Source organism: Pectinophora gossypiella, chromosome 5 (assembly GCF_024362695.1).
Source record: "Pectinophora gossypiella chromosome 5, ilPecGoss1.1, whole genome shotgun sequence".
Lineage (NCBI taxonomy): Eukaryota > Metazoa > Arthropoda > Insecta > Lepidoptera > Gelechiidae > Pectinophora > Pectinophora gossypiella.
The window spans coordinates 6,041,932-6,065,807 of record NC_065408.1 but is presented as its reverse complement, the minus strand read 5'-3'; the positions used below and the strand labels follow the sequence as shown (position 1 = coordinate 6,065,807).

The following is a 23,876-nucleotide window of genomic DNA, read 5'->3' as shown; positions in this document are numbered from 1 at the left end:
TTGAACAATTATAAGTTTAATAGGTACCTACCTATTTTGAATAAAAAATTTGGGATTCAATGGAAATAACTCTATACAACCACAAGACTTTCATTATGCAATATTGCCAACATGTCCATTCGGTAATAGTTAATTGAATTCCAAGAATTCTCCAAATGGGCTTTATGAGCTTGTCTTTTGTTACAGAATCCCTACTTCTCCGGATAGTTCGGGTGTCAGTGCCCTCATACAGGATCCGGGGACAATCGGCACAACTGGAATGCGACTTCGAACTCGGCAGCGACAAATTGTACTCCGTCAAATGGTACAGGGACAATGAGGAGTTCTACAGATACATGCCAAAGTTCGATCCTCCGAAACACGCATACAAACTCGACGGGATCAAAGTTGATGTAAGTAAAGTTTTGTTTGCCCAACCCCTTTTCAAGAGTTCCGTTCGTCGAAAGTAAAAAAGAGAACCCTTATAGGATCACTTTGTTAATTGTTGTTTGGTGAAGTAACTGTAGGTATGTATCTCAGGGGCTGTTAAGAATTCAGTCAAAACAAGAAAAAGACATAATTATATTTTGTAATACCGTGGGATAAGGAATTTTATTTTAAAAAGGATAATACAATAATCCAGTTTGTATTTATTTACACACTTCTAAACACGAAATGACATCAATATTTAACAAAAATAATGCTATTTACTGCACTCGTCAAAAACAACAATACATTTTGGCAAATAGGTACAACACGAACTCAAATACTGTGGTACGGAACCCTGGGCGCATGAGTAGGACTCGCATTTAGTAGGTTTTGAAAGAGTTTTGAATAATCGATGAGAGCAGTTTGCGAATGTTCGCCTATTTCGTTTTCTTTATGGTTGTATTTTGGCGATATTTGAAAGATCTCGTGCTTTTAAATTGGTGACGAACGGAGCCATTAGTTCTAGGTTTTTGTTGAAGCACTGTGTAGGTTTTGACCTTAACAGTAAAAAGATTTGTATTCGATGCACCAATTACAAGTATTATGTTAAAAATGATACATGATTTGTTTCCAAATTAAATTGCATTAAAGAACATAATATATCATATACTTACCAACATAGCTGAAGCAACCCAGCCAATCCTTAGATACAAGCACTTAGATAATAAAAACATTGAGTTTCAGGTACGTATTACTTCTGCGAATACTTTCAAAGAGTCCAAAAGTAATTTTCCTTCAATAACATGATATATTACTTTTTAAAATACGAAATAAGGTTGTAATGTACTCTGTAGCCTTTTACTCGAAACTGGTAAACGTCACGCTATTTGGACGCAAATCAGAAATGTAATGTGATAGGATTCTTGCGAATTCAGTTTACGATCTATATTTGCTTGAAAGAAGAACTTGGTTAATAAGGTCACATTGAGTCAATTCATTTAAAAAGGCAATATTGCTATTTGAAATATTATGTTGACATTGGCCTCGATTCCTGCAGACACCGCCTAATTTTATTTTAAGTTATATCCATCATTTTCTTATCCGTCGAAAAAGAAAGAGACGGCTGATTGTCAACAAGTTAATTTAAAAACGACTCCCGAAACCGGGTGAATAAAATAGGCATCTCGCTAGTAGGTATGTAATCCGTTTGACGTGCTGTCTACTTAACTTTGTCGGGTTATTGGCCGACGTAAAATTTTTAGACGGTTGTTTTAGATTTCTGCTTAAAATTGACGTGTATACTATAAATTTTATGCCTGTCGATTACCCGTCCCTTTCTTTATCAACGGATAAGAAAATGACAGGTATAACTTAAAATAAAATTAGATGTCGTCTGCAGGAATTAACACCATTGCGCACTTATTTTTATACTCGCAAATGACGAATTGCAATATTGCAACAATGGCGCTTGTAGACTACACCTTTTGTATACTGCCATGATTTGGCTCGCCAACACACCATTACTCTGTACAGGCAGACCGTCCTGCATTGAATGACTGTTTGTCTTTCTCTGTATTCAGACGACGTATGTGCCCGAGACAAGGATAGCAATATCAATACTACATGGCCTTTAATTCTCTGGGACGCGTTCAAGAGCTCATCTTTTTTGACATTTCATAAAAACCGTATATAAACGTAATAAAAGGATTACTAATATGATGAAACTTTCCCGAGGAACATGGTCTTTTTAGGCCCTCTGGTTACTTGTGAATCACTTAAAGTCGTAAGGCCGAATGTCCTTTTAAAATTCAAACCTATTACCTACCATTACTTCAGTATTTTGTCTCAAAAGATTGGTCTTAGAAAGTTTATGTCTCAATATATTACTATAATACGTAAAGTAGGTAAATATGTTACCTTTTCTGGACTGACAATAACGGATATCGTACGAGAAATATTGACAAAAGACGAGAGAAATGAGCCAAAAGCCAGACAATGCATGTGAGCACTTGGGTTATTCCCTATTGCCCCATCGGGAGTTGACTAACAACTTTGCGTGAAAATTTTTCCCATCAATCTTGATGGTTGATTGAGTGATTATTCCTTTGCTGTATTTACGTAGATTAATTATTAATCATTCTTAATACTTGCAAGGACTGATAACGTGTACATGCGATGTCACAATTTCATGTGCCATTAATATTATGAATGAAAAGTCCGTGCGTACTTCCGTTTATTTACTTACATATTATCCCGGACATTTTTGAAGTCGACTAATAAATCGTGTGATCTTACCATGGGCGATTAGCTAATACGGTTCATAAGCATTCACTTTCATTTCAAAGTAGCTGAAAAATATGATCATTTCATGAAATGAACGAGCACTTTATAAAATGATCAATTCTAAGATCTGGTCACGTTTAAGTCCCGTGTAATAGGGGGCGAACCAAAGGTTGAAAGGGGTTGAATGAGATAATCGAAGTAAAAACCTTCAGTCAGAGGTGTCGATGTACCTCCAAAATTAGGCTGAAACTACAGAGGATAGACTTCCTTTTATGCTATGTATTAATAGCATGGATTTGTTAGCGATTAACTTTGCAGCTTTACATGAAATGTGCACCCACGTGCACAGTTCCTCTCACAAGTTCAACTGAAAAATTAGGAATACAGTCGTGAGCTAACTTATGTTTACTTGAAAGAGAGAAAAGAGTGAGACTTCCAAACAGAGAAGTAGGAGCAACCCGTGCACTCTCAATAGGGGATACAGGGCGGGCCTTTCTGCTACGTGATCAATGATATTACTTGCAGTTGTCCGATATTTGTTTGAACACTATGTTCAATGTTTGAAGAGCCGAAGTCAGAACACATCAACTCGATGTGAAGCTTTTATTATGTTCTCTAGCGATGTTTTAGATTTCAAATGTTCGTGTATTATGATTTCGATTTTATATCTAAGAATAAGAATAAGAATAAAATAAGTAATCTTTATATCTAAGTAATCTTTATATAATATAATAACAAATTAAACATTAATACAATTATAAATTAACAATTCAAGATCTTACGTGTCTAATCGTCAAACAATCCACCCTGAGTTATTCCAGACGCAAAGGTCTCAATTACACACGCCGCATTACCACGTTGTATGACGATGGACAACCTTTGCACCAAGAAAGAGCCCGCACGCATATCTCTAATTGGATAAGGTTTGATGTCTTTCATCCTAAAATTGCCTAGCAGAAAATTTTGTTTAGCAATTAGGCCGCCTATTGTGTTTATTTTATCCGGTCGTCACTGTCCTATATGTTATATGTGCAATAAATAATTATTGATTGAGGTTTATACACCTTTACCGAAGCTCCGAAGAATCACCACTCTGTGACCTTAGCCTTTCAGGGGTATCATTATCATCAAAATATCTTCCGAACTTTATCCGGAGACATGTCACCTTATGTCAGTCCCATATATTTTTGTCACTGTCACTAGGTATCAATTGTCTTAAAAGTTTCCAACTTCGCTAACCTCCCACGTATGACTAGCTGTTGCTCGTGGCTACTCCCCGTGGACTTTGGTAATATCGCAAAGTTTGATCATAAAGAGTACCTATTTTAAGGACTTCCGTCTGTCTTTGGATTTCAATCTGTGTATACATGAAACCAATATTAGGTAGGCAAATTACTGAAATTGTAGTCAATATGTATTTTTTAAGAAACGTCGAGGCCGTTTTGCCAAGGTTTCTCCTGCAGTTACATTTCCTCGGATATACAGATTGTTAGAAACTGCACTAACTTTAGGCGACAAGATGTTCCGCAAAAGTGTATTTGTGTATTTTTCATTCAAAGTGTAATTATGTTACCGAGTGAATATATTTTTGAGTTTGAGTATAATGTCAATTTTCATTTAATAAAGTCCACCTGTTTATTATGTGAAAAGCTAACAGACAGACTACATCAACTTCGCATTTATAATAATTATTATGAGTGACATAAAAGTAGTTCCGTACCGCGCCGTGTCTACACCATCCATATACCATAGTGCAACACGGACGTGGTGTATCTAACCAGTAGGCACCAGCCTCCTCCGATCGTTACAACTGTGGAGTACTTTTGACGAACTATCGACAATAAGACTATCAATTGTTGATCTTAAAAAATACAGTTAGAAACAAAATTATCTATAGTATCGATAGTCCTTGCAATAGTCAGAAACAATATTATCTATAGTATTATTAGTCCTTGCAATAGTTAGTAACAAAATAATCTATATTATCGATAGTCCTTGCAATAGTCAGAAACAATATTATCTATAGTATTGTTAGTCCTTGCAATACCTAGAAACAAAATTATCTATGGTATCGATAGTCCTTGCAATAGTCAGAAACGATAATATATAATCAATAATCAGTTGTGTACCGATAGTATTGGTCTAAATGAACTGTCGGTACTGGGTAATTCTTAAATAGTTTGCAGAGAACCAAAAAAAAATTAATATATGTTTTTATGAGTTTTTATGATGCAAATCAAAAGTTTATGTCAAAAGCATATTTTGGATGCATATGGACAAGCTTAATACCCTCAGGAATATTAAAAAACAAGGGTAGAAAAACACGGTTGTGACATTTGTGCCTCAGTCGTGACATCACTAAACATGGCTGTGACACAATATGACATGGATGTGACTGTTTTGCATTTTTCATTGTAATTATTGCTGTTATTTTTTTTGTCATCTTAGTTTTTTGTCTCAATTGATTGGAGCAATTAGGCAGTAAGCAAACACTGAATTGGTTTAATCAAAAGTATTTATTTGGTAATCTTCTTTCTGATTATGTGATACTTAACTAAATCACAATAATTGAGATCGCGTCATAAAAAAGTTAGGATTTGGAAACAAAAACATTTATACTTATTGTACATTTGCCGCAGATGGCATTATCTACTTGGCCGGACAAATGGGGAGCGCTGAAGGCTCTCACCCGGTACAACGTTTAAGGCAACAGGCCTGAGGGTGCCCAGTTGGGCGGGGTCAGTATCGGGGGTGCCCACCTCGGCTCAGAGCATCGTGTGAGAAGAAAAATATTTGAAAGAGTTAAACGACCCTAGAGGGTCGATAGCGATAAGCGCTGATTGAGGGAAGTCGTCGACCACGCCGGCGGGGTCAGTATCGGGGTCCTGAAGTGTTTGGTGTCACGAGCTGATTGGCTGCCTCTATGGCTAGAGTAATCGGGTCGTCGGGATCGTATATTACGTCCTTCGGACGCCGATACTTTTCATGAGGTAATGATCGGACGGATGCAAGTCGTGTAGATTTTCACCTTATTCCTAAGGGACAATTTACTACGCTTGTTAAGGAGACAATGAAGACTGCCCATTACAAATGTGGCGCGATCGCACACACGTTTGATATGGGCCTTAAGGCCTTTTAAAAGTAAGACTTCTATTTAAGACTACGCCGAGATATTTGACTTACTCCTCCCAAGGGATCGGCTTGCCAAACATCTTGATGACTTTAAGTTGACGGCGTGACCGTGGCGTATTATAATAGCTTTTTGAAAAGTACACCGCTGCACTTTTCTCCGGGTTTACCTCGATTCTCCATTTGCGAAACCACTTGCCCAAGGCATTGGCCGCGCGTTGGAGAATTCCGGTCATCATAACTTGATCACGGCACGAAGAATAGATGGCTATATCATCCGCAAATAAAGCTAGTTAGGTGTTAGGGGATTTGGGAATGTCACTAGTATACAATGAAAATAGTAAAGGGGAGAGGACGGAGCCTTGTGGGACTCCGCCATGTATCGGGTGCGGTGACGAGAGCGTCCCTTCCTCGCGGTAGCGAAAGGTTCGATTTGAGAGGAAGTCTCGTATGATGTGCACGAGACGGTCTGGCACTCCCAGTAAATAAAGCTTGTAGATCAAGCCGTTGTGCCAGACTTTGTCATACGCTTTCGCCACATCGAAGAAGAGCGCTCCCGTAGCGACAGGTTTTTTAAGTTTAACCTACTAGAGATATGTTCAATAATACGGTGCACTTGTTGAACGCAGGAGTGTTTAGTTCTAAAACCAACTGCTGTAGTGGAATAAGACTATTGGATTCGGCGTAGTCCCGTAATCTAGCAAATATGAGCCGCTCATAAATTTTCCCCATGGTATTGAGGAGACTTATGGGGCGGTAACTCGAAGGTTCGTTTTTAGGTTTCCCAGGCTTTGGTATACCAATTACAATTGCTTCTTTCCACCGCTGTGGAAAGACGAAGTTGATCATGGCGACGTTGAATATTGCCGTTAGTAAACAGATGAGGGGAGCACCGAAGTTTTTAAGGACACGATTCGTGATACCGTCTGAGCCAGAGGCTTTTCGGGTATGAAGATTTTTAATGATATCTAGTACCTCTTTCTTAGTGACCTGTGGAAGAGAAGGATCGGTGGGAGGTACACGGAGGTACTGAACTTCAGAGTTCACCGTTGAGCGGTGCCTACGATCGATAGGGAGAGTGCTGGGCGAACATTGGGCTTCGAGACTGTCGGCAAGGCATTCGGCTTTTTTGTCATCGTCAAAAGCGGGGGGTTGGTTAGGCCTATTGAGAGGTAAAACCGTATCCTTTTGAAGAGACCTAGACAGCTGCCAGATAGACTGGTGGTGAAGCTCAATTCCTCTCAAAAGATTATCCCACCGATTCTGTCGCATGTCATTAATACGTTTTCTTACAGTATGCTGCTAGAGACACAAATAATGGCGACATTCCTCGGTGCGATTGGAATCATATGCGCGGGTGGCTGCGTTTGGATATCGGTAGGCAGTTTCCAGCGATATGGTCTTCCATCTCCGGAACCTGTTTTGAAGTTTCGTTCAAAACCGACCTCACGTGATCCGTGAGGGAGTTAATAGCTGTCGATGCCTCCTCTAAGGAGGTTATTTGTACTGGGAACTTCAGGGCCAAGATCTGCAGAATACTTGCTATTCCAGGTAAAGACCGTGTGTCCTGATATCACGCTATGATACTTCTTCTTAGTAAATTTAGCGTAGCAAGGGGTATCAGGGTTGTCGTTATTTATACTAACAATTTGACCAACAAATATTTCTCCTTGAACTCAGTGAGTTTCGTTCCAATCCCGAAATCCACTTCCGTAACAATACCATACAACCGGCTAAAAAACCCCTGCTTAGTGTGGCTATGAATAAATTCCTTCCAAATATCTTGGAAGAGGCCCTTGCCCAGTACTGGGATCTATATGGACTAGTAAAGTAAGTAAACAATAATATAATTTATAAATAAAAGCAACAAAACCCACTAAATTATTGAAATAAAAAAGAATGTCACGATCATGCAGTATATGTCACAACCATGTGTTTAAAATGTCTACGGCTGTGACATTTTTATCATTACATGGTCGTGACAATTTGAAACGTGTTCGATATAACCCAAAAGCTATCCACGATACTGCAAATCTTAAGTAATTATTTTAAACTACACTGTATGACGTGCATATTATATTTCAAACAATAGTGTAACACTGATACTTAAATTTAAAACTCTAACACGGCGTTGACGAGTTAAGGTTGTCCTTTTTTAAAAATGTAAAAGCAGATTGATTTTATACTGGTCTCAACGCTCTTAGCCATTTGCAATACTGACAAGAACATATTGTTGCCGTTCTAAAAAAACTTAGAAAGGGTTGCCAATGTCACAGATTTATTTCTACAGAGTATTGTAATTTTAAAGAGTCGCACACGGTTGTGACACAAAAACTGCTCACAAAATGTATGTTGTTGAAAATCATAAATAGTGTGCATTATTTATATATTTTGTTAAACAGTCTTATAGAACAAAGGTTCCTCTTGCATAGTTATTGTAATATTTCGAAAAATAACATGCCACATCTTCAGAAAAAAACATTTTATCTGCAATTCTGGCAATCTCACACGACACGTTCCGTGACATTTATGACTTCTAATTTTTTTAAATATAATATCTAATAATTTTATGGCAAAAATTATATCCGGACACGATACTAGAAGTAATTACCTAAGTAAAATAATTCAGGGGTCACTGATTTTCTTAAAAAACATATACAATTCTTACAACTCACAAAAAAAAACGTAAGAATAAGAATCACCCTACTACTGACATAGGCTATTGATATTATTGGTTTTATTTAAACTACCGATTTAACACCGCTATGGAGTTTGCAGCTAATTCTTTATATTTTTCTGCAGCTACAAAAATCGGATGACAGCAGAGTGGTGCTGCACCAGGTGACCCTCAAATCTACGGGGCTCTACCGGTGTGAAGTGTCGGCGGAGGCGCCAAGCTTCGCGTCCGCGGCCGGTGAAGGCCGGATGGAAGTTATCTGTAAGTTATTTATTATTTTTAAATTTTATAGGCGAGTAGGCGCCGCTACTTCAAAAGCGCACCGCTGATTCCGGGCAACAGCGGTATCAGTACTGGTTGGAGGCCGAGGAAATACGCTTTTATTGTTTTAGAGAATATCACGAATAGACACACTTACTATGTGAAATTATGGTCGAACGCAATTCCAAAGCAAATATTGTATGTTCTTTTGTTATGTTTTATTGTGTATCTACATATTATGACTTTTGATATTTACGCTTGTCATTTCAATATCTCAGGACTATGGAATCCCGGACTTATTATTATTATTATGAAAGTCCGCAATGTCCCACTGCAGGGCAAAGGCCTCTCTTCCCTTCTTCCACTCCTCCCTGTCCCCAGCTTGTTCGTGCCACCGTTTCGAAAAGCGGTTTAACTTGTCGCGCCATCTTTTTCGTGGCCTTCCCCGACGTCTGGCAGCATTTGCTGGAACCCACTCTGTAGCTTTTTTGTCTTCTTATTATTGAGTTTTATTTACAGACCTGCCTCGGGAAGGGCCGAGAATAAGCGGGAATGAGCAGGAGAACAGAAAAGGGGACTCGTTATTCCTAAACTGTACTTCAGGACGATCGTACCCTGCGGCTGTACTTAGCTGGGACATAGATGGAGAAAAGGTAAGAATGAACAATGATTCTAACTAATAATAAAACAGCCCGCATAGTATAGTGGTTAGAAAGTTAGGCTTACGATCTGGAGGCCCGGGTTCGATTCCCGATGGGGACTTTGTTTGGGCAAGCAATAATTACCCGAAAAAGTATGGTGTCGTGTTTCGGCAGGCACGTTAAACCATTGGTCCCGGGCTCAAACACCTCACCAATCCGCTCTGGAGAATCGTGGTGGAGTACTCCGTACCCCCTCCGGTTGATTGAGGGCCAGCCTGTGCCCAGCAGTGAGGTGTATATAGGTTATTTTCTTTTGATAATGTAACTCATAATCTCCCTAGCGTTTTTCCCTTTTCGTGGGTCCTCACGATATTTTATTATATGGCTAAATGCCTGCCTGTTATTAGGGCTTATAGTCAGTGTAGGCTTAGAGAGGTAAGTAATTATATTATACTTAGGCACTTATTACTTACATCCAGTTTTAAGTACACCACACTAATTTTGGAATTTAAACCAAGTTGAGGATTATGGGTTTAACGGGCACTCCACAAGAAAGCCCAAACTTGTAACGTAAATTATTATTTATGTTAGGAACTTTAAAACTGATTAAATATTCCCTCTCTCTTATAAATAAAGTGTTGTTCATAAACTGCTAACTTTTAGTAGCCGACAACATTTTATTTTGTATAAAATTTTACTACGTATTTGTTAACGATTGAAATTCTATTTCCAACATAGTTACACGAACAATGAAAAATGTACAGTTAGTAACTAAATACTTTTAAAAATTAAACCAGCAAAAATTCGTTTATAAAACGACTAAAGTTATCACTTATCCGGGAAGTGGACTAAACGACACGACTTATCACTACAAGCTATTACACAGTTAATGAATATCTAAATGATAATATTATTATTAATAATTTATTAAATGAAAATTTTAAATAATATTTTATAAATTAATAATAAACATATAAAGCAATACTTAAATAATAAGTGCAATAATATTCTTCAAATATAGTATGATAAATATAAATTTTATTACTGACTAATAATTAAGTATGTTGTCCTCTCTACTAGTTGCAGTCCCCTTACCGGGTCCATGATGATACTGCAATACTTACTTCTGTATTTTTATAACACCACATTTTGTACGAACACATGGGCGCGATAAAACATATTTTTTATTTCTATGACTAAAAAATTGCGTAGGTATAACAAACAAAAAACAAAAGATTTGTAATGTGTGTGCGAAAGATTTGTAACTAATATAATGTTTCTAGTTTACAGTTAGCTATCAGACTACTGGTCTTTCCCCCCTCCCTGCTCTCCCTACTATTAGGGAGTTTTTAAAAAGTCAACCCCTTACGAGGGTGAAACTGAGGGTAACTACTACAGCCCATTATTAGCAAGTAACTAGCAATTTATGATTAGGGAAGGGCCCATTCCAAGTTTACGGTAATGCTATCTTAACTTTACAAATTGGAAAACTTGTCCTCAATTACCGAGAGTCCGCGTATCATGTTTTGACATGACTTAATAACAGTTACAGCTGTAAGTGAAACCCTTACTATTAAGGATTTAATTAAACTTAATAATGATAAATTATAGGTAATTTATTTATTTATGCCCAATGCGATATATGTCGAGAAAAACAATATAAAAACTAATACAACAAAAATAAACAATGAATGAAAAAAGATACAAAAAGACAAATAAGACCATAAATAACATGAAAAACACAAAAAAAATACAATTTCAAAATTAAAAGGTAATATTTTGTATGGCACATAACATACAAAAGGTTTTACACACATGGACGAAAGATACAGTACAATCTGGCCGCCTTATTGCTAAGCAGCAATTTCTTCCACACAACCAGTAATAATGTAAATCAAAGGGTGACTAACTTTGTTATACGCACGAGAAAAAGTATTTAATATAACAATAATGTAGAGCTTCACGCCTTGAAGAAATAAGCAGAGGTTTATAGTAATATCATGTACACTCTACACGTCACCAGCTATTTTTAAAACATTAAGTATAAAATCTAGAGATCTCTCTAGTTAGAATGTATTATGAAGAACCGTGGTAAGGGACGAAAAAGTCTTTAAAAATTCACATTTAAAAGTAACTTTCAAAAGTGCCAACTTACAAATTTAATCAGTCCAGCGGTTTACCTAAGCATGAAAAGATGAAAATCGAGATACAGATATTTTTACTTTCGTAATTAAATTATCAATATAAACTAATTTAGCAAATATATATTACGTACTTGTACCCTGTGTGAATGAATGATGGAACTAACCAAAGCCATTTTCCACAGGTCGCAGACTCAAACCTCCTCGTGGAATACCCACCCACACAGCATGCACATGGTCTGCTTTCGACGGCCTTAGGTCTTCATGTGCCATTGGGGCGAACGATGCAGGTGCGGTGTACAGCACGCGTCGCTCCTTCTTGGCGGGAAGGCAGCGAGGCTGTAGTTGGTAGTCAACTTGCCGATAGCAAGGAGGCGATGTTGCTAGGTGAGTAAAAAAAAATCGAAATTGTGTTACCATGTTACAGCAGTATTTTTTTGAGTTGCCAATTTGATCTCAAGCAGTGATGTGGTCTAAGATGGAACACGCAAACTCAAACAGTGCAAATTATATGTATCGATGAACTATGACGCAGGAAAAGAATTCCATTCTTGAGCTGTTCGCGTAATGAAGGAGGAATCGAGCGAATCTCTAGAGATACTGATACCAGGTGGATTAAACAGGCCACATCGAAACAATTAATCTAAAAAGCAATATTGTTATTTGTCATTTTAACAGATGGCAAATAGTGTCCGCGGCGGCGTGAAAAAAGGCGAAGTATATTGATAGTTTTTGTTTTTTGAAGACATAGTCAACATTTCAAAGCTTCATCGACGAACGGATGGCGGCGAAATTAATTTTAGAGAATCGCATAGCAGTTTCATGGTGGATTTATGCACCACTATATCTATTCTCACAAGTTCCACGGTGCAGTTCTACCATGACACTGTTGCAAAAATTCTCACTGGTTCTATCTTGGGACTGTGTACAGAATATGTCATTGACCTTTCATTCATGATAGTGTAACACGTGAACTTTGTATATCGCCTGGTAAACGTTGTGTTGCTGAACGTGTTAAGTCACGTGACTTCAGTGGTCAATATGACCCTAATTTTCATTATATTTGCGTTTAGGATTGCAATCCATCGTTTTATGATAAATTCATAACTTAGTACTTTGAAATCGATGCGACGATGCAGTGGATACTAACCCCGCCGGCGTGTTCGACAATTTTATTTCATTTGGCGCTTACCGATAAAATCTTTCAAATATATACGTAATGCTCTCAGACGTCGCCCTGAGCAGAGGTTCACTCCCGACTGGGCACCCTCTGAGCTCCCCATTTGTCCGGTCACGTAGTTACAGCCACCTGTGGCTACAATAAGTTATATCAAAAAGAAACGATCCAGAGTGGCAACGCCCGTGTGGTCTATTTCATAGTGTTTAGTTCTATCCATACAAAACAATCATAAGAGTAAACGAAGGTACTAACGATTATCACCCAAATGGTATTTGCCCGTTTTCCGTAACTCGACGTACGTACGTACGATAAGACATCGGGAAGGCACCCCGTCAGGACGTAGTCCTGGTAGTTCACGACTTGAACACTTCATTAGGACGTGGGATGCTATCTCTTCCACCTCCATACAGGCTGCCCTAGACACCTCGAGTAAACATAATACAGACAGACAACAGATGTTACCTGTCTTAATAATGAATACCCTTCATCCGTAATGAAATATTCTGCGTAATCTGATTACCATTAATACCAGTGTTTAATAAATCGAAAAATATCAGTACGTATTCAATAACCCCTAATAAGAGAAATGCTATAACGATTTGCATAATAAATTTTTGATAAAATATTTCGTTATTAAAATACGTTTCAACAATGCTGAATTGGATTTTTTTGGATATCTTGGAATTATTATTGGATTGATAAAATGGATACGTTTAAATTAAAATTAATAATTGAAACTAAGTAATTGATCGTCATAATATTATTTACAGAACAAAGTATTCAGATTGAATTAATATTTAACAGTTTAACTGTAGTAAACATAATAATAAACCAACACATTTCAACCAATGATTTTCGAATTTATATTATCATTCAAGTTTGGATCATAATAATTATCACGTGCTTAGTGATGAAGAACCTTTTAGAGGTATGTGACCTAACCTGTATTGGGCTGGTTTTCCCTTCGTGGCTTGGTCGGTCAGACAGGCAGTCGATTCTGCAAAAAAACGGACCTGTCAAATTAGGTAAGCGGATTCTATGAAAACGGGAAAACGATGATGATCTGTAAAAACAAACCAGATGTGGGTTTTACTTAAAAATAACATCTGAGATTTCGAAAAACATCTTAATAGATAACCAACTGAATACTTGACAATGAAATAGAAAAAATAATATGATTATTACGATATTATATATCGATGCTTATTATTGCGGGCATGTTAGACAGATTGAATCTGATTGCAATTTTTTCTATCTAACATGATGGCCATTAACGTCAATAGGTACATAATATGACCGATGGGATAAAATATTTTTCTAATAAAATTTTTAACAAAAAAAAACCGACTTCAAACGCAAAACTAAAAAGCAATAAATAAATTTACTTCGCACAAAGTAATTAGTACGTATTTTCAATTAGTTAATTAATTTATAATTCTGAAGCCGGTGCCAAGGAAATGCTACAACGAAGTACCGATTCATATATTTTTCAATACTGATTGTTTTGTAATTTTTTGTTTGACATTGTTTTGTAATTGCTTTGATATGGGTATTAAACAATATTGTGTGTACATAGTAATTTGATATTGTAGTAGGGTTGTTGTAGCATTTACTTGGCACCGACTTCAGAATTATAAATTAATTAACTAATTGAAAATACGTACTAATTACTTTGTGCGAAGTAAATTTATTTATTGCTTTTTAGTTTTGCGTTTGAAGTCGGTTTTTTTTTGTTAAAAATTTTATTTTATTTTACGATTTTAAGTGATGGTTAGACCGAGCAAGGATGCAGACAGACAGATTTTCTGATTTATATTCATATATAATAATATAATATATTATTAGTAGTGATCACAATTATTATTGATGAACATGTTTACACACACACGCGCTAACGCACACGAGCACACGCGCACGTACACACGCACACACACAGACACACGCACACACACACACACACACACGCGCGCGCGCGCACACACACGCACACACACACACACACATGTGTATGTGTACATACACACATGTGGTTGTCAGTGGAAGCTGCTATCATATACACTCACGCATACATATACATATAGATACAGTAGATTTCGCGTGGTTCGCTCGCTGCTAAAGCAGCTCGCGTGTCCTGTTTATTCGAAACTGTCCCTCTTCGTATGGCGGCCATCTTGTTATTCCGCCATTTTGTTTTTTTTCACCGGCGACAGAATTTGACCAAGATTTAAATGGGTGTCGTGGAAACAAACAAAATCCAGGTGCAATAGGTTTGCCAGACCGTAGGATGTCTCCCTGATTGGGAGCAGTTTTCAAAGATGACGTTCCGATCACACCCCTATACATCATTTTTACCCCCAAGACATTTTCTGGAAAAACAAAATTTTGTATGGCGGCCATCTTGTTTTTTCGCCATTTTGTATTTTTTTCACCGGCCATTAAATTCGACCAAGATTTAAATAGGTTTCGTGAAAGAAAAATTGGTTCAGGTGTGATAGTTTCGCCAGGCCGTAGGGTGTCACCCTGATGCGGAGCAGTTTTCGAAAATCGGGAAGTATTTCCATACTTAACATGACGATCCGATCACAACCCCGATATATATTTTATATCCCGAGACATTTTCTGAAAAAACAAAATTGTGTATGGCGGCCATCTTGTTTTTCCGCCATTTTGTTTTTTTTTTACGCGCTATGGAATTTGACCAAGATTTAAATAAGTGCTCTGAAAGAAATATTGGTTCACGTGCGATAGTTTTGCCAGGCCGTAGAGTATCTCTCTGATGCGGAGCAGTTTTTGGTGACCAGAAAGTATTTCCGTACTCTACATGACGTTTTGAGTAAGCGCCCCATACATTATTTTTACCCAAACGGGCTTCTTCCAAAATCGACAAAATTTTGTATGGCGGCCATCTTTTTTTTCCGCCATTTTGTTTTTTTGCACCGGCGATTGAATTTGATCAAGATTTAAATACGTTTCGTGAAAGAAAAATTGCTCCAGGTTGTATAGTTTTGCCAGGCATAGGGTATCTCCCTGATGCTGACCAGTTTTCGAAGGTCGGGAAGTTTTCTCGAAGCCTAAAGATCGATCCGATCAATATGACTTTACAAACGCACTAGTCGCTCCTACGATTTTTGAAAATTCCCCTCGATTTCTCTGGTCTTCCATCATCAGATCCTGACTTCCTTGACATGGGACCCCCTTGGGTATATCTCCTTTCAAACAAAAAAAGAATTATCAAAATCGGTTCATATACGACGAAGATATGCCCGAACAAACATAAAAAAAAAAAAAAAAAAAAAAAAAAAAAAAATATACGGTCGAATTGAGAACCTCCTCCTTTTTTGAAGTCGGTAAAAATAGTTATAGATCCGTAAATACACACACACACACACACACACACTCTCTGACACAAATCCACAACTCAGATACAATAAAACAAAATAATTAATAATTATAGTAACGGTTACAGATAATGTTCGAAAAATCAAGAACATAAACCGTGCCATGTACTTGCATTTTGTTTTGCATTTATACGATATCGTAGGACAATTTCATCAGAAACAAAGCAAAGTATGCATGTTTGCGAACCATAAGTACTGTAGCGATAAAGAAGAGGAGTCGCTAACAATTAAATAAATTTAATAGGAAATGCAATTTAAGTAATTTAAATTAATATAGATTAACATGAACATAGTTAAAAGGTAACAACGGTAAAAAAGGATCGAACTTCACCTACCTCCGTTGATCAACGAAAGTTTTAAATATTATGCCGAAAGGTATACCAAACACAAACGATGCCGCACGGGGCTTTAAGAATTTTGAAAAGGCTTCCTAAATAAATATTAACAAATAGCGGAAATAATATTTAGAAAAACGTTCAGGAATATAAAAAGGAACACAAAAGCAATTTGGTTCTTCGCAGCCGTAGTTATTCCGTCGATCCGTCCGTCTTGTAGGGACCGTTGAAGCGATACAGCTTCAGGTCAGGAAACGGGTAACGGCAAGTGACAGGAACCGCAGAGTCGGAGCTATCGTAGCGACTTCGCAGTCACAACTCGAATCATATATAGGATCCGTGGGGATAGGACGGCTTCGCACACAATGTAGCTCCAGGTAAAAACCAAAACCCAAGGGGATTTCCCTTATCAGGGAAAATGAAATACTATAATTATATCACCAGAAATTACGTTTTACGTTTCACAATTAAAACAGCACATTTAAAAACACATACAGAACATTAAATTAGATTTTCCAGATAAAATACAAGAATACCAACAGTCAACCAAAAAACTCGTAAACCACCGGGGTCGTTCTGGTTGTTCCCAGTCGATTTCCCCGGTGCTTAATTCTAATACGCGTGATAATCGTCTTTTTATTGATATTTTTATTTTTAATCGTCGTTTGAGAGCCCTTCTTGATTCAGGCGCTCAGACTTCTCTTTTAAGCGCGAAACTCGCGCGTGAAATCGGCATTCCTTTTGATGGTTGTTTTTCTGGTACTCCGGTCGTTTCTGCTAATAACGCGCCGATTACCATTTTAGGGTCAGTCACCCTTACTGTCTCTTTTAATGGTCGTGATTGCTTGCATAAGTTTTTGATCGCTGAATCAATCACGTCTGATATTATTCTCGGTATTGAGTTTTGGGACAAATTCGGTCTCACCTCTATTTTCAGTGCTGCCTTTAATGAGAAAGTAGCAGGCAACTTGTTCGTTCCTAACGGTTCCTTTTCAGGACCGGTTTGTATTAATGAAGTTTCTTATCCTCGGGTCGATCTTTCCCCGGAACAAGAGAAGGTTCTTGCTGAAGTTATTGTTGAATACGGCGAGATTTCTTCGGACAAGATTGGTTTAGGGAAGACTACGTGGTTGTCGCATAAGATTAATACCGTCGGCCCTCCTATTAAACAACGTTATTATCCTCTTTCTCCAACCAAGCTTCAGATCCTTAACGAGGAGATAGATAAGATGCTTGAGGCAGGTGTCATACGTCCCTCTCGTTCTCCTTGGGCCAGCCCAGTCGTGATGGTTACCAAAAAGGACGGTAGCGTTCGTTTCTGCGTTGATAGTCACAAGCTGAATAGCGTTACAGTTCGGGACTCTTATCCGCTTCCCCGCATTCAAGATATTTTAGATAATCTGCGTGGTGCGAAGTACATGACGTCGCTCGATTTTCGTAGTGCTTTTTGGCAGATCCCACTTGCTGATTCTTTGTGGCTGACTGTTGGTATTCTTGTATTTTATCTGGAAAATCTAATTTAATGTTCTGTATGTGTTTTTAAATGTGCTGTTTTAATTGTGAAACGTAAAACGTAATTTCTGGTGATATAATTATAGTATTTCATTTTCCCTGATAAGGGAAATCCCCTTGGGTTTTGGTTTTTACCTGGAGCTACATTGTGTGCGAAGCCGTCCTATCCCCACGGATCCTATATATGATTCGAGTTGTGACTGCGAAGTCGCTACGATAGCTCCGACTCTGCGGTTCCTGTCACTTGCCGTTACCCGTTTCCTGACCTGAAGCTGTATCGCTTCAACGGTCCCTACAAGACGGACGGATCGACGGAATAACTACGGCTGCGAAGAACCAAATTGCTTTTGTGTTCCTTTTTATATTCCTGAACGTTTTTCTAAATATTATTTCCGCTATTTGTTAATATTTATTTAGGAAGCCTTTTCAAAATTCTTAAAGCCCCGTGCGGCATCGTTTGTGTTTGGTATACCTTTCGGCATAATATTTAAAACTTTCGTTGATCAACGGAGGTAGGTGAAGTTCGATCCTTTTTTACCGTTGTTACCTTTTAACTATGTTCATGTTAATCTATATTAATTTAAATTACTTAAATTGCATTTCCTATTAAATTTATTTAATTGTTAGCGACTCCTCTTCTTTATCGCTACAGTACTTACTTATATATCTACAAGTAATAGTAAGTACGAGTGTCAATCCTACCAACATTATTTCTGAACATAATATTTCATAAAACAAGCCTCAGAAACTTGTCATATATTATATTCTCGTGCAGTTAACTTCAAATATAATACAGTCCCGCATCCATTCAAAATTCATGTATAACTTAGTTTATTTGAAGACTGTGCTTAACTTACAGTAATTCTGTTACCTGTATAATGTTCAGTTGGAAATTTGTAGCCCAGCCATTTATTATAATGAAACTTTGTTACCGAAACTAAATAGTCTTTATGACTTTATAATACGTGCTAATGGGTAAGTTTTCCTAAGGTTGGCTTTTGGATTTAGGGCAGGGGCACAATATTAAATATACAAAATTTCAGTCCTCCGACGCATAAGTGCGAGCGAGAAACGGTCCGCGCGATTTCTCCTTTACTCCTTAGCAGCTAAGACCCAAACGGGATGGGGTCGTCCCAATACGAATTAGTGTGGGGCTGAGAGTTACCGTTCTATGTGTATTATTCTATAATCCGTGCCAGCGACACGACTCATTCCATTTCAGTAAAGTATTCTTAAACCGTCTCTAAAAGTTATGAGTTTTAATGGATAAGTGATCTATTTTCGCCTAAATAGAACTAACGCTTTTGCCATTCTGTAACTTACAGTGGTCTGACAGAGTTATTTACAGCCATCATCATCAGCCCATTAACGTCCCCACTGCTGGGGCACGGGCCTTCCCTATGGATGGATAGGGAGATCGGGCCTTAAACCATCACGCGGGCCCAGTGCGGATTGATGGTTATTAACGACTGCTAATGCAGCCGAGACCAACGGCTTAACGTGCCTTCCGAAGCACGGAGGAGCTCGAGATGAAAACTTTTTTTTGTGGTCACCCATCCTATGACCGGCCTTTGCGAAAGTTGCTTAACTTCAACAATCGCAGACCGAGCGCGTTGACCGCTGCGCCACCGAGCTCCTCAATTTACAGCCATAGGTACTAAATTAAAAAGTCTAGAATAATAAGTCCTTAACGTAAAAGCCGTATTGTAGACCTTAGCTCTACAATACTGCTGGTGTTGGCTGGAATTCCAAGGCACAAAATCTCTAACAGGCATCGATAAGAAATAGACGCCGTTACCCGACACACAAAAGGCTGACGCAAAAATGGGCAAAACAAAGGCGAACTCAGATAGCGTCTAATTAGTTCGGAGCATGTCTTATAATTTAACCCTGATAATTACTTTTTTGGGCGTTATTGGCCCGTTGCGTCGTTGCAATGCTAATATTTTAGCGACTTCGCGTAGTGGCGATATTATATAGCTCGGCGGAGTGTCACCACTTAGACTTCCCAATGTACCCTCAACTAATAGTGTCAGTCGGTGTGATCCTATCAGGATTGCTACAGCCATCAGTGAGCAGAATACCGATACCGACCCCGCCGGCGTGGTCGACTATTTCCCTCATTCAGCGCTTGTCGCCACTAGGGTCAATTCTTTCAAATATTAAAACGCTCTAAACGCCCTGAGCCGAGGTCATACCAACTGGGCAGCCTCAGACCTGTAAGTTTCATATTTTGTACCAGGTGAGAACCCTCAACGCTCCCAAAAAAAGACAGTCTCTAGCCATTTGTACCTGGATAGATGGATAATATAAACCATTAAATTAAATATGACCATCCCGTTGCTCAACTCCCGTCGTGCTAGACGTTAATCCTTAATTTTTTGACATTTATCTACCGAATGCGACGTATAAAAGTAGTTTTTCTTTATTATACAAGCGGTGATACGGCTCACCAGCTATCACGTGGCTCTAACAGAAAGCTGAGGTAGCACACCTCACCGAGCGTACTTGTTCATCTTGCCTTGGATGTACCTCTGACTACCACAATTTCGATATAGTAACAGAGCTTATAATTATTAAGTGTTCTTATCTCGAGTGGCTTGTGAGATCAATGACCAACCTCAATTACTAGGGTTAGCGTCAGGGTGAAAGGACATGGCTACATACTTACACAAGTAAATAGTAGCCAAGACCACCTGCATGTGCCTTCCGAAGAACAGATCATCTTCCGGACAATCAGGTCAAATCAGATCAGCTTGCAATGAAACCAAACTATCCCTTTGTAGTGCCCCAAGGGTTTTTGTGATTATGTTCCCATCGGGATTCGAACCCGAAACCTCCGGATCGTGGACTCAACGCTCAACCAGTGGACCACGGAAGTCGTCTATGTTATGTTATATCAAGCTGTGACTGCCATCTGCAGCTTTACCTTAAACATAAACAGCCTATATACGTCCCACTGCTGAGCACAGGCCTCCCCTCAATCAACCGGAGAGCTTTACCATAAATCACGTATAAAAAGTAGTTAAGTACTCTATTAATATTCCCTTGTTTGTTCCAGTGAGGAGTTCTACGAGCACGTCGACACCCAGTCTTCATCTAACATTGTTAACACTTTCCCTTGCCCTCTACTTCCCTCTAATTAAATCAACAACGTGATGAATTACCTCTGGTATTTTATTAACAAAACGTGATTTAGTAATCAAAGGCTCTGAGAATTTATCCCCAGTGGACTATGAATAAGGATAGTCAAGTTATCGTGTAATGGGTTTAGTCGGATTTTAGTTTCGTTGAGATTTCGTTACTTGCGTTGCATAGTAATGTTGCTGTATTGTTCAAATTATCAATAGCTACTGAGATTACCATGGCTTGGCAAATAAGAGTGCGACCACATGACATTTTGAGCGAGCGTTGCGACGTCGTGGCATTGATTACGTTTAAGTTGCAGCGTTGCGACGTAGCAACGGACTGGTAACGCGCGTGTTGTCTCTCTAACATACTGTCTAATTAATAAAATGTTTGGGTAATTATGGTGGTAAGAAATATATTCATGCACAGTGATACAATGAATAAATTGATAGCATAAATATACAAATGAAATTTAGTTTTGCTTCATGAGCCGTGGTAGCCCAGTTGGAGAACGCTTGACTCTCACGTTGAGGTCACAGGTTCAAATCCCAGCACAGGCCTAAACCAATGATTTTCAAACTTGTCTTCGAATTCATATTTGGATCATAAATGATTATCACGCGCACAACGGTGAATAAACCCACACCTTTCGTGAGGAAACCCACATTCCAGAGAAATGCGTTTCAGCGGTATGTGACCTAACCTGTATTGGGCTGGTTTTCCCTTCGGGTTGGAAGATCCGACAGGCAGCCTGTCGAATCTTCAGGTTAGGTAAGCGGACCCTGTGAAAACAGTATAACGCTAGGAAGATGATGGGTTTTGCTTAATAAGTGTGGTGGGTTGGAATTTCTTTACAAGTCATTTTTATTATTGAAATATTACGCTAGAAATAATACCATATTTTTTTTTTATGGACCAATAAACATATCAGATTTTGCTTTTTCATAGATACTTAGCTCATAAATACTGTGATGGATCACTATGTATCACAACGTCAATCCATAGATTGTGAATAAACCAATTATACTTGCACAAAATAAACATAGTAGGTACTTACATAATCACTGTGAACTTAAAAAGCTATACGTATCAATAGTCAATTATACCTACTTTAAGGCTCAGTCTCTTAAACTTGACAATAAATTATTTCTTAATAAAAAAAATGCTAAACAATGGAAAAGGTATTTTTTAAGAATTTAAATTATTTAATTTGAGCATTACAGCAGCACATTTAGGTAACGTTTTAGGAAAACCGTTTCGTGCAATGGAACATCGAGTCACAAAAAATATTATGTGTAATTATGAATGTATCTAAGCTGGATCCAGTGATCCATATAATGTATATTTTTCCGTATTAGTATCACCGAGGCGTATCATGACGTCATAACGATACAAGGACATGATTCGGGGACACGATACGCCGCAGTGATAAATGTGGTATGGACCAAGCTTAATATAATGTTCCAATGCGCTAAAATCACCACGTCACGTCAGGTTTTCTCAAAACGCCGCCTCTTACTTACTTAAAATGGAATTAGGTAGTCATTCAATTTAAAAATCTTTAGTCAAATTGATAAGTAATTGAAACATATCTGTAACTGAATTGTTAAAATAGTACTTATTACGTTTCATTTGAAGATCGCATTATTGTATTTTTGTAGCGAAAGCCGTTGACTTCAAATATTTATGTTTTGAAATAAATTTTGAAGCTTTTTACATACGTTTATAATGTAAATAAGTAAGAAAGTCTAGAGTCGCCTTCTTAGGTAATATCTTAATTTAACTGATGTAAATATAACTCTAAATAACTATAAATGGAACTTCTTTTGTAACAAAATATATTATAAATATATAGATTGTACAAACTGTTATGTAGTTTCCTGTTCGTTAAATGATTTGACTGTGAAATTTTCTAAATTTTAAAAGAGCTATTCATGTTTAAATCTTATTGGCGAGACAAGTATACTTTATGCTTTAAAATTTTTCATCGAATATGCCTACTTATATACTTTCAAAAAGTATATATTTATTAATTATTCTTTTTTAATATTTGTTAACGTTCTATTCAAATCAGGTCTCAATGTCATACATTTGGTACATATCTAAACGTATCCCTTATAATAATTTGCATATTTTTACCAAATCCCAAAATGTAAATAATAAAAGTATAGAAACACATTTGCTTTTGTTGTTTATCGTGTAATGTAATTAGTAATTTACTGATATGATTTCGTTGAAATAAATAATTATTATGAACATATTTAATGGTTTTATTTTACATAATATAACACATATCACCACCACCATACGCCTCATACATCTGTGTCATACGATTCGGCGTTCCATATATGAACTTATCGATATCGTAGATACTAAAAGCCCAGAAAGTTCCATACTGTCGATAACACTAGTTACCTATTATTATTTTTAAATAAAAATAAAAGAACAGTAGAAATAAACACTCAGATAACTACTTAGTATGCTTCAATAGAGGTCATAAAGATTATAGGTAATTCTTGAAAAAAACGATGAATGTAACAGGTTTCCGAAGCGAATTTAAGGTGTAGAGTTTGTAAAGAAAGGTAATTAATATTTAGATATTCTGGTCAAAATAAAGACGACCTAAACACCTTTCACCTGGGATGTACTTCCCTGTAAGAAAAGATGCAACATTGAGCCTTCTCAGTGGGAGGGTTTGGCAACACAGCGCCCAGAATGGCGCAAGCTGGTGATGTGGCGAGTACACGAGTTCGAGCAACAACGCACGGCAGACCTCGACGCT

The 23,876-nt window shown here is 37.7% G+C and overlaps 1 protein-coding gene across 1 annotated transcript in view; it reads left to right on the top strand.

Moving 5' to 3' along the window:
- The window catches only part of LOC126366842 (uncharacterized), a 46,411-nt gene extending 23,114 nt beyond the window's left edge, over nt 1–23,297 (top strand). The window contains exons 2-6 of the mRNA XM_050010174.1: nt 187–392; nt 8,623–8,758; nt 9,278–9,411; nt 11,726–11,927; nt 21,027–23,297. Coding sequence (XP_049866131.1) covers nt 187–392; nt 8,623–8,758; nt 9,278–9,411; nt 11,726–11,927; nt 21,027–21,124 — 776 coding nt within the window. The 3' untranslated portion in view covers nt 21,125–23,297. The remainder of the gene's footprint in view (nt 1–186; nt 393–8,622; nt 8,759–9,277; nt 9,412–11,725; nt 11,928–21,026) is intronic.
- Nucleotides 23,298–23,876: the final 579 nt, after the last annotated feature.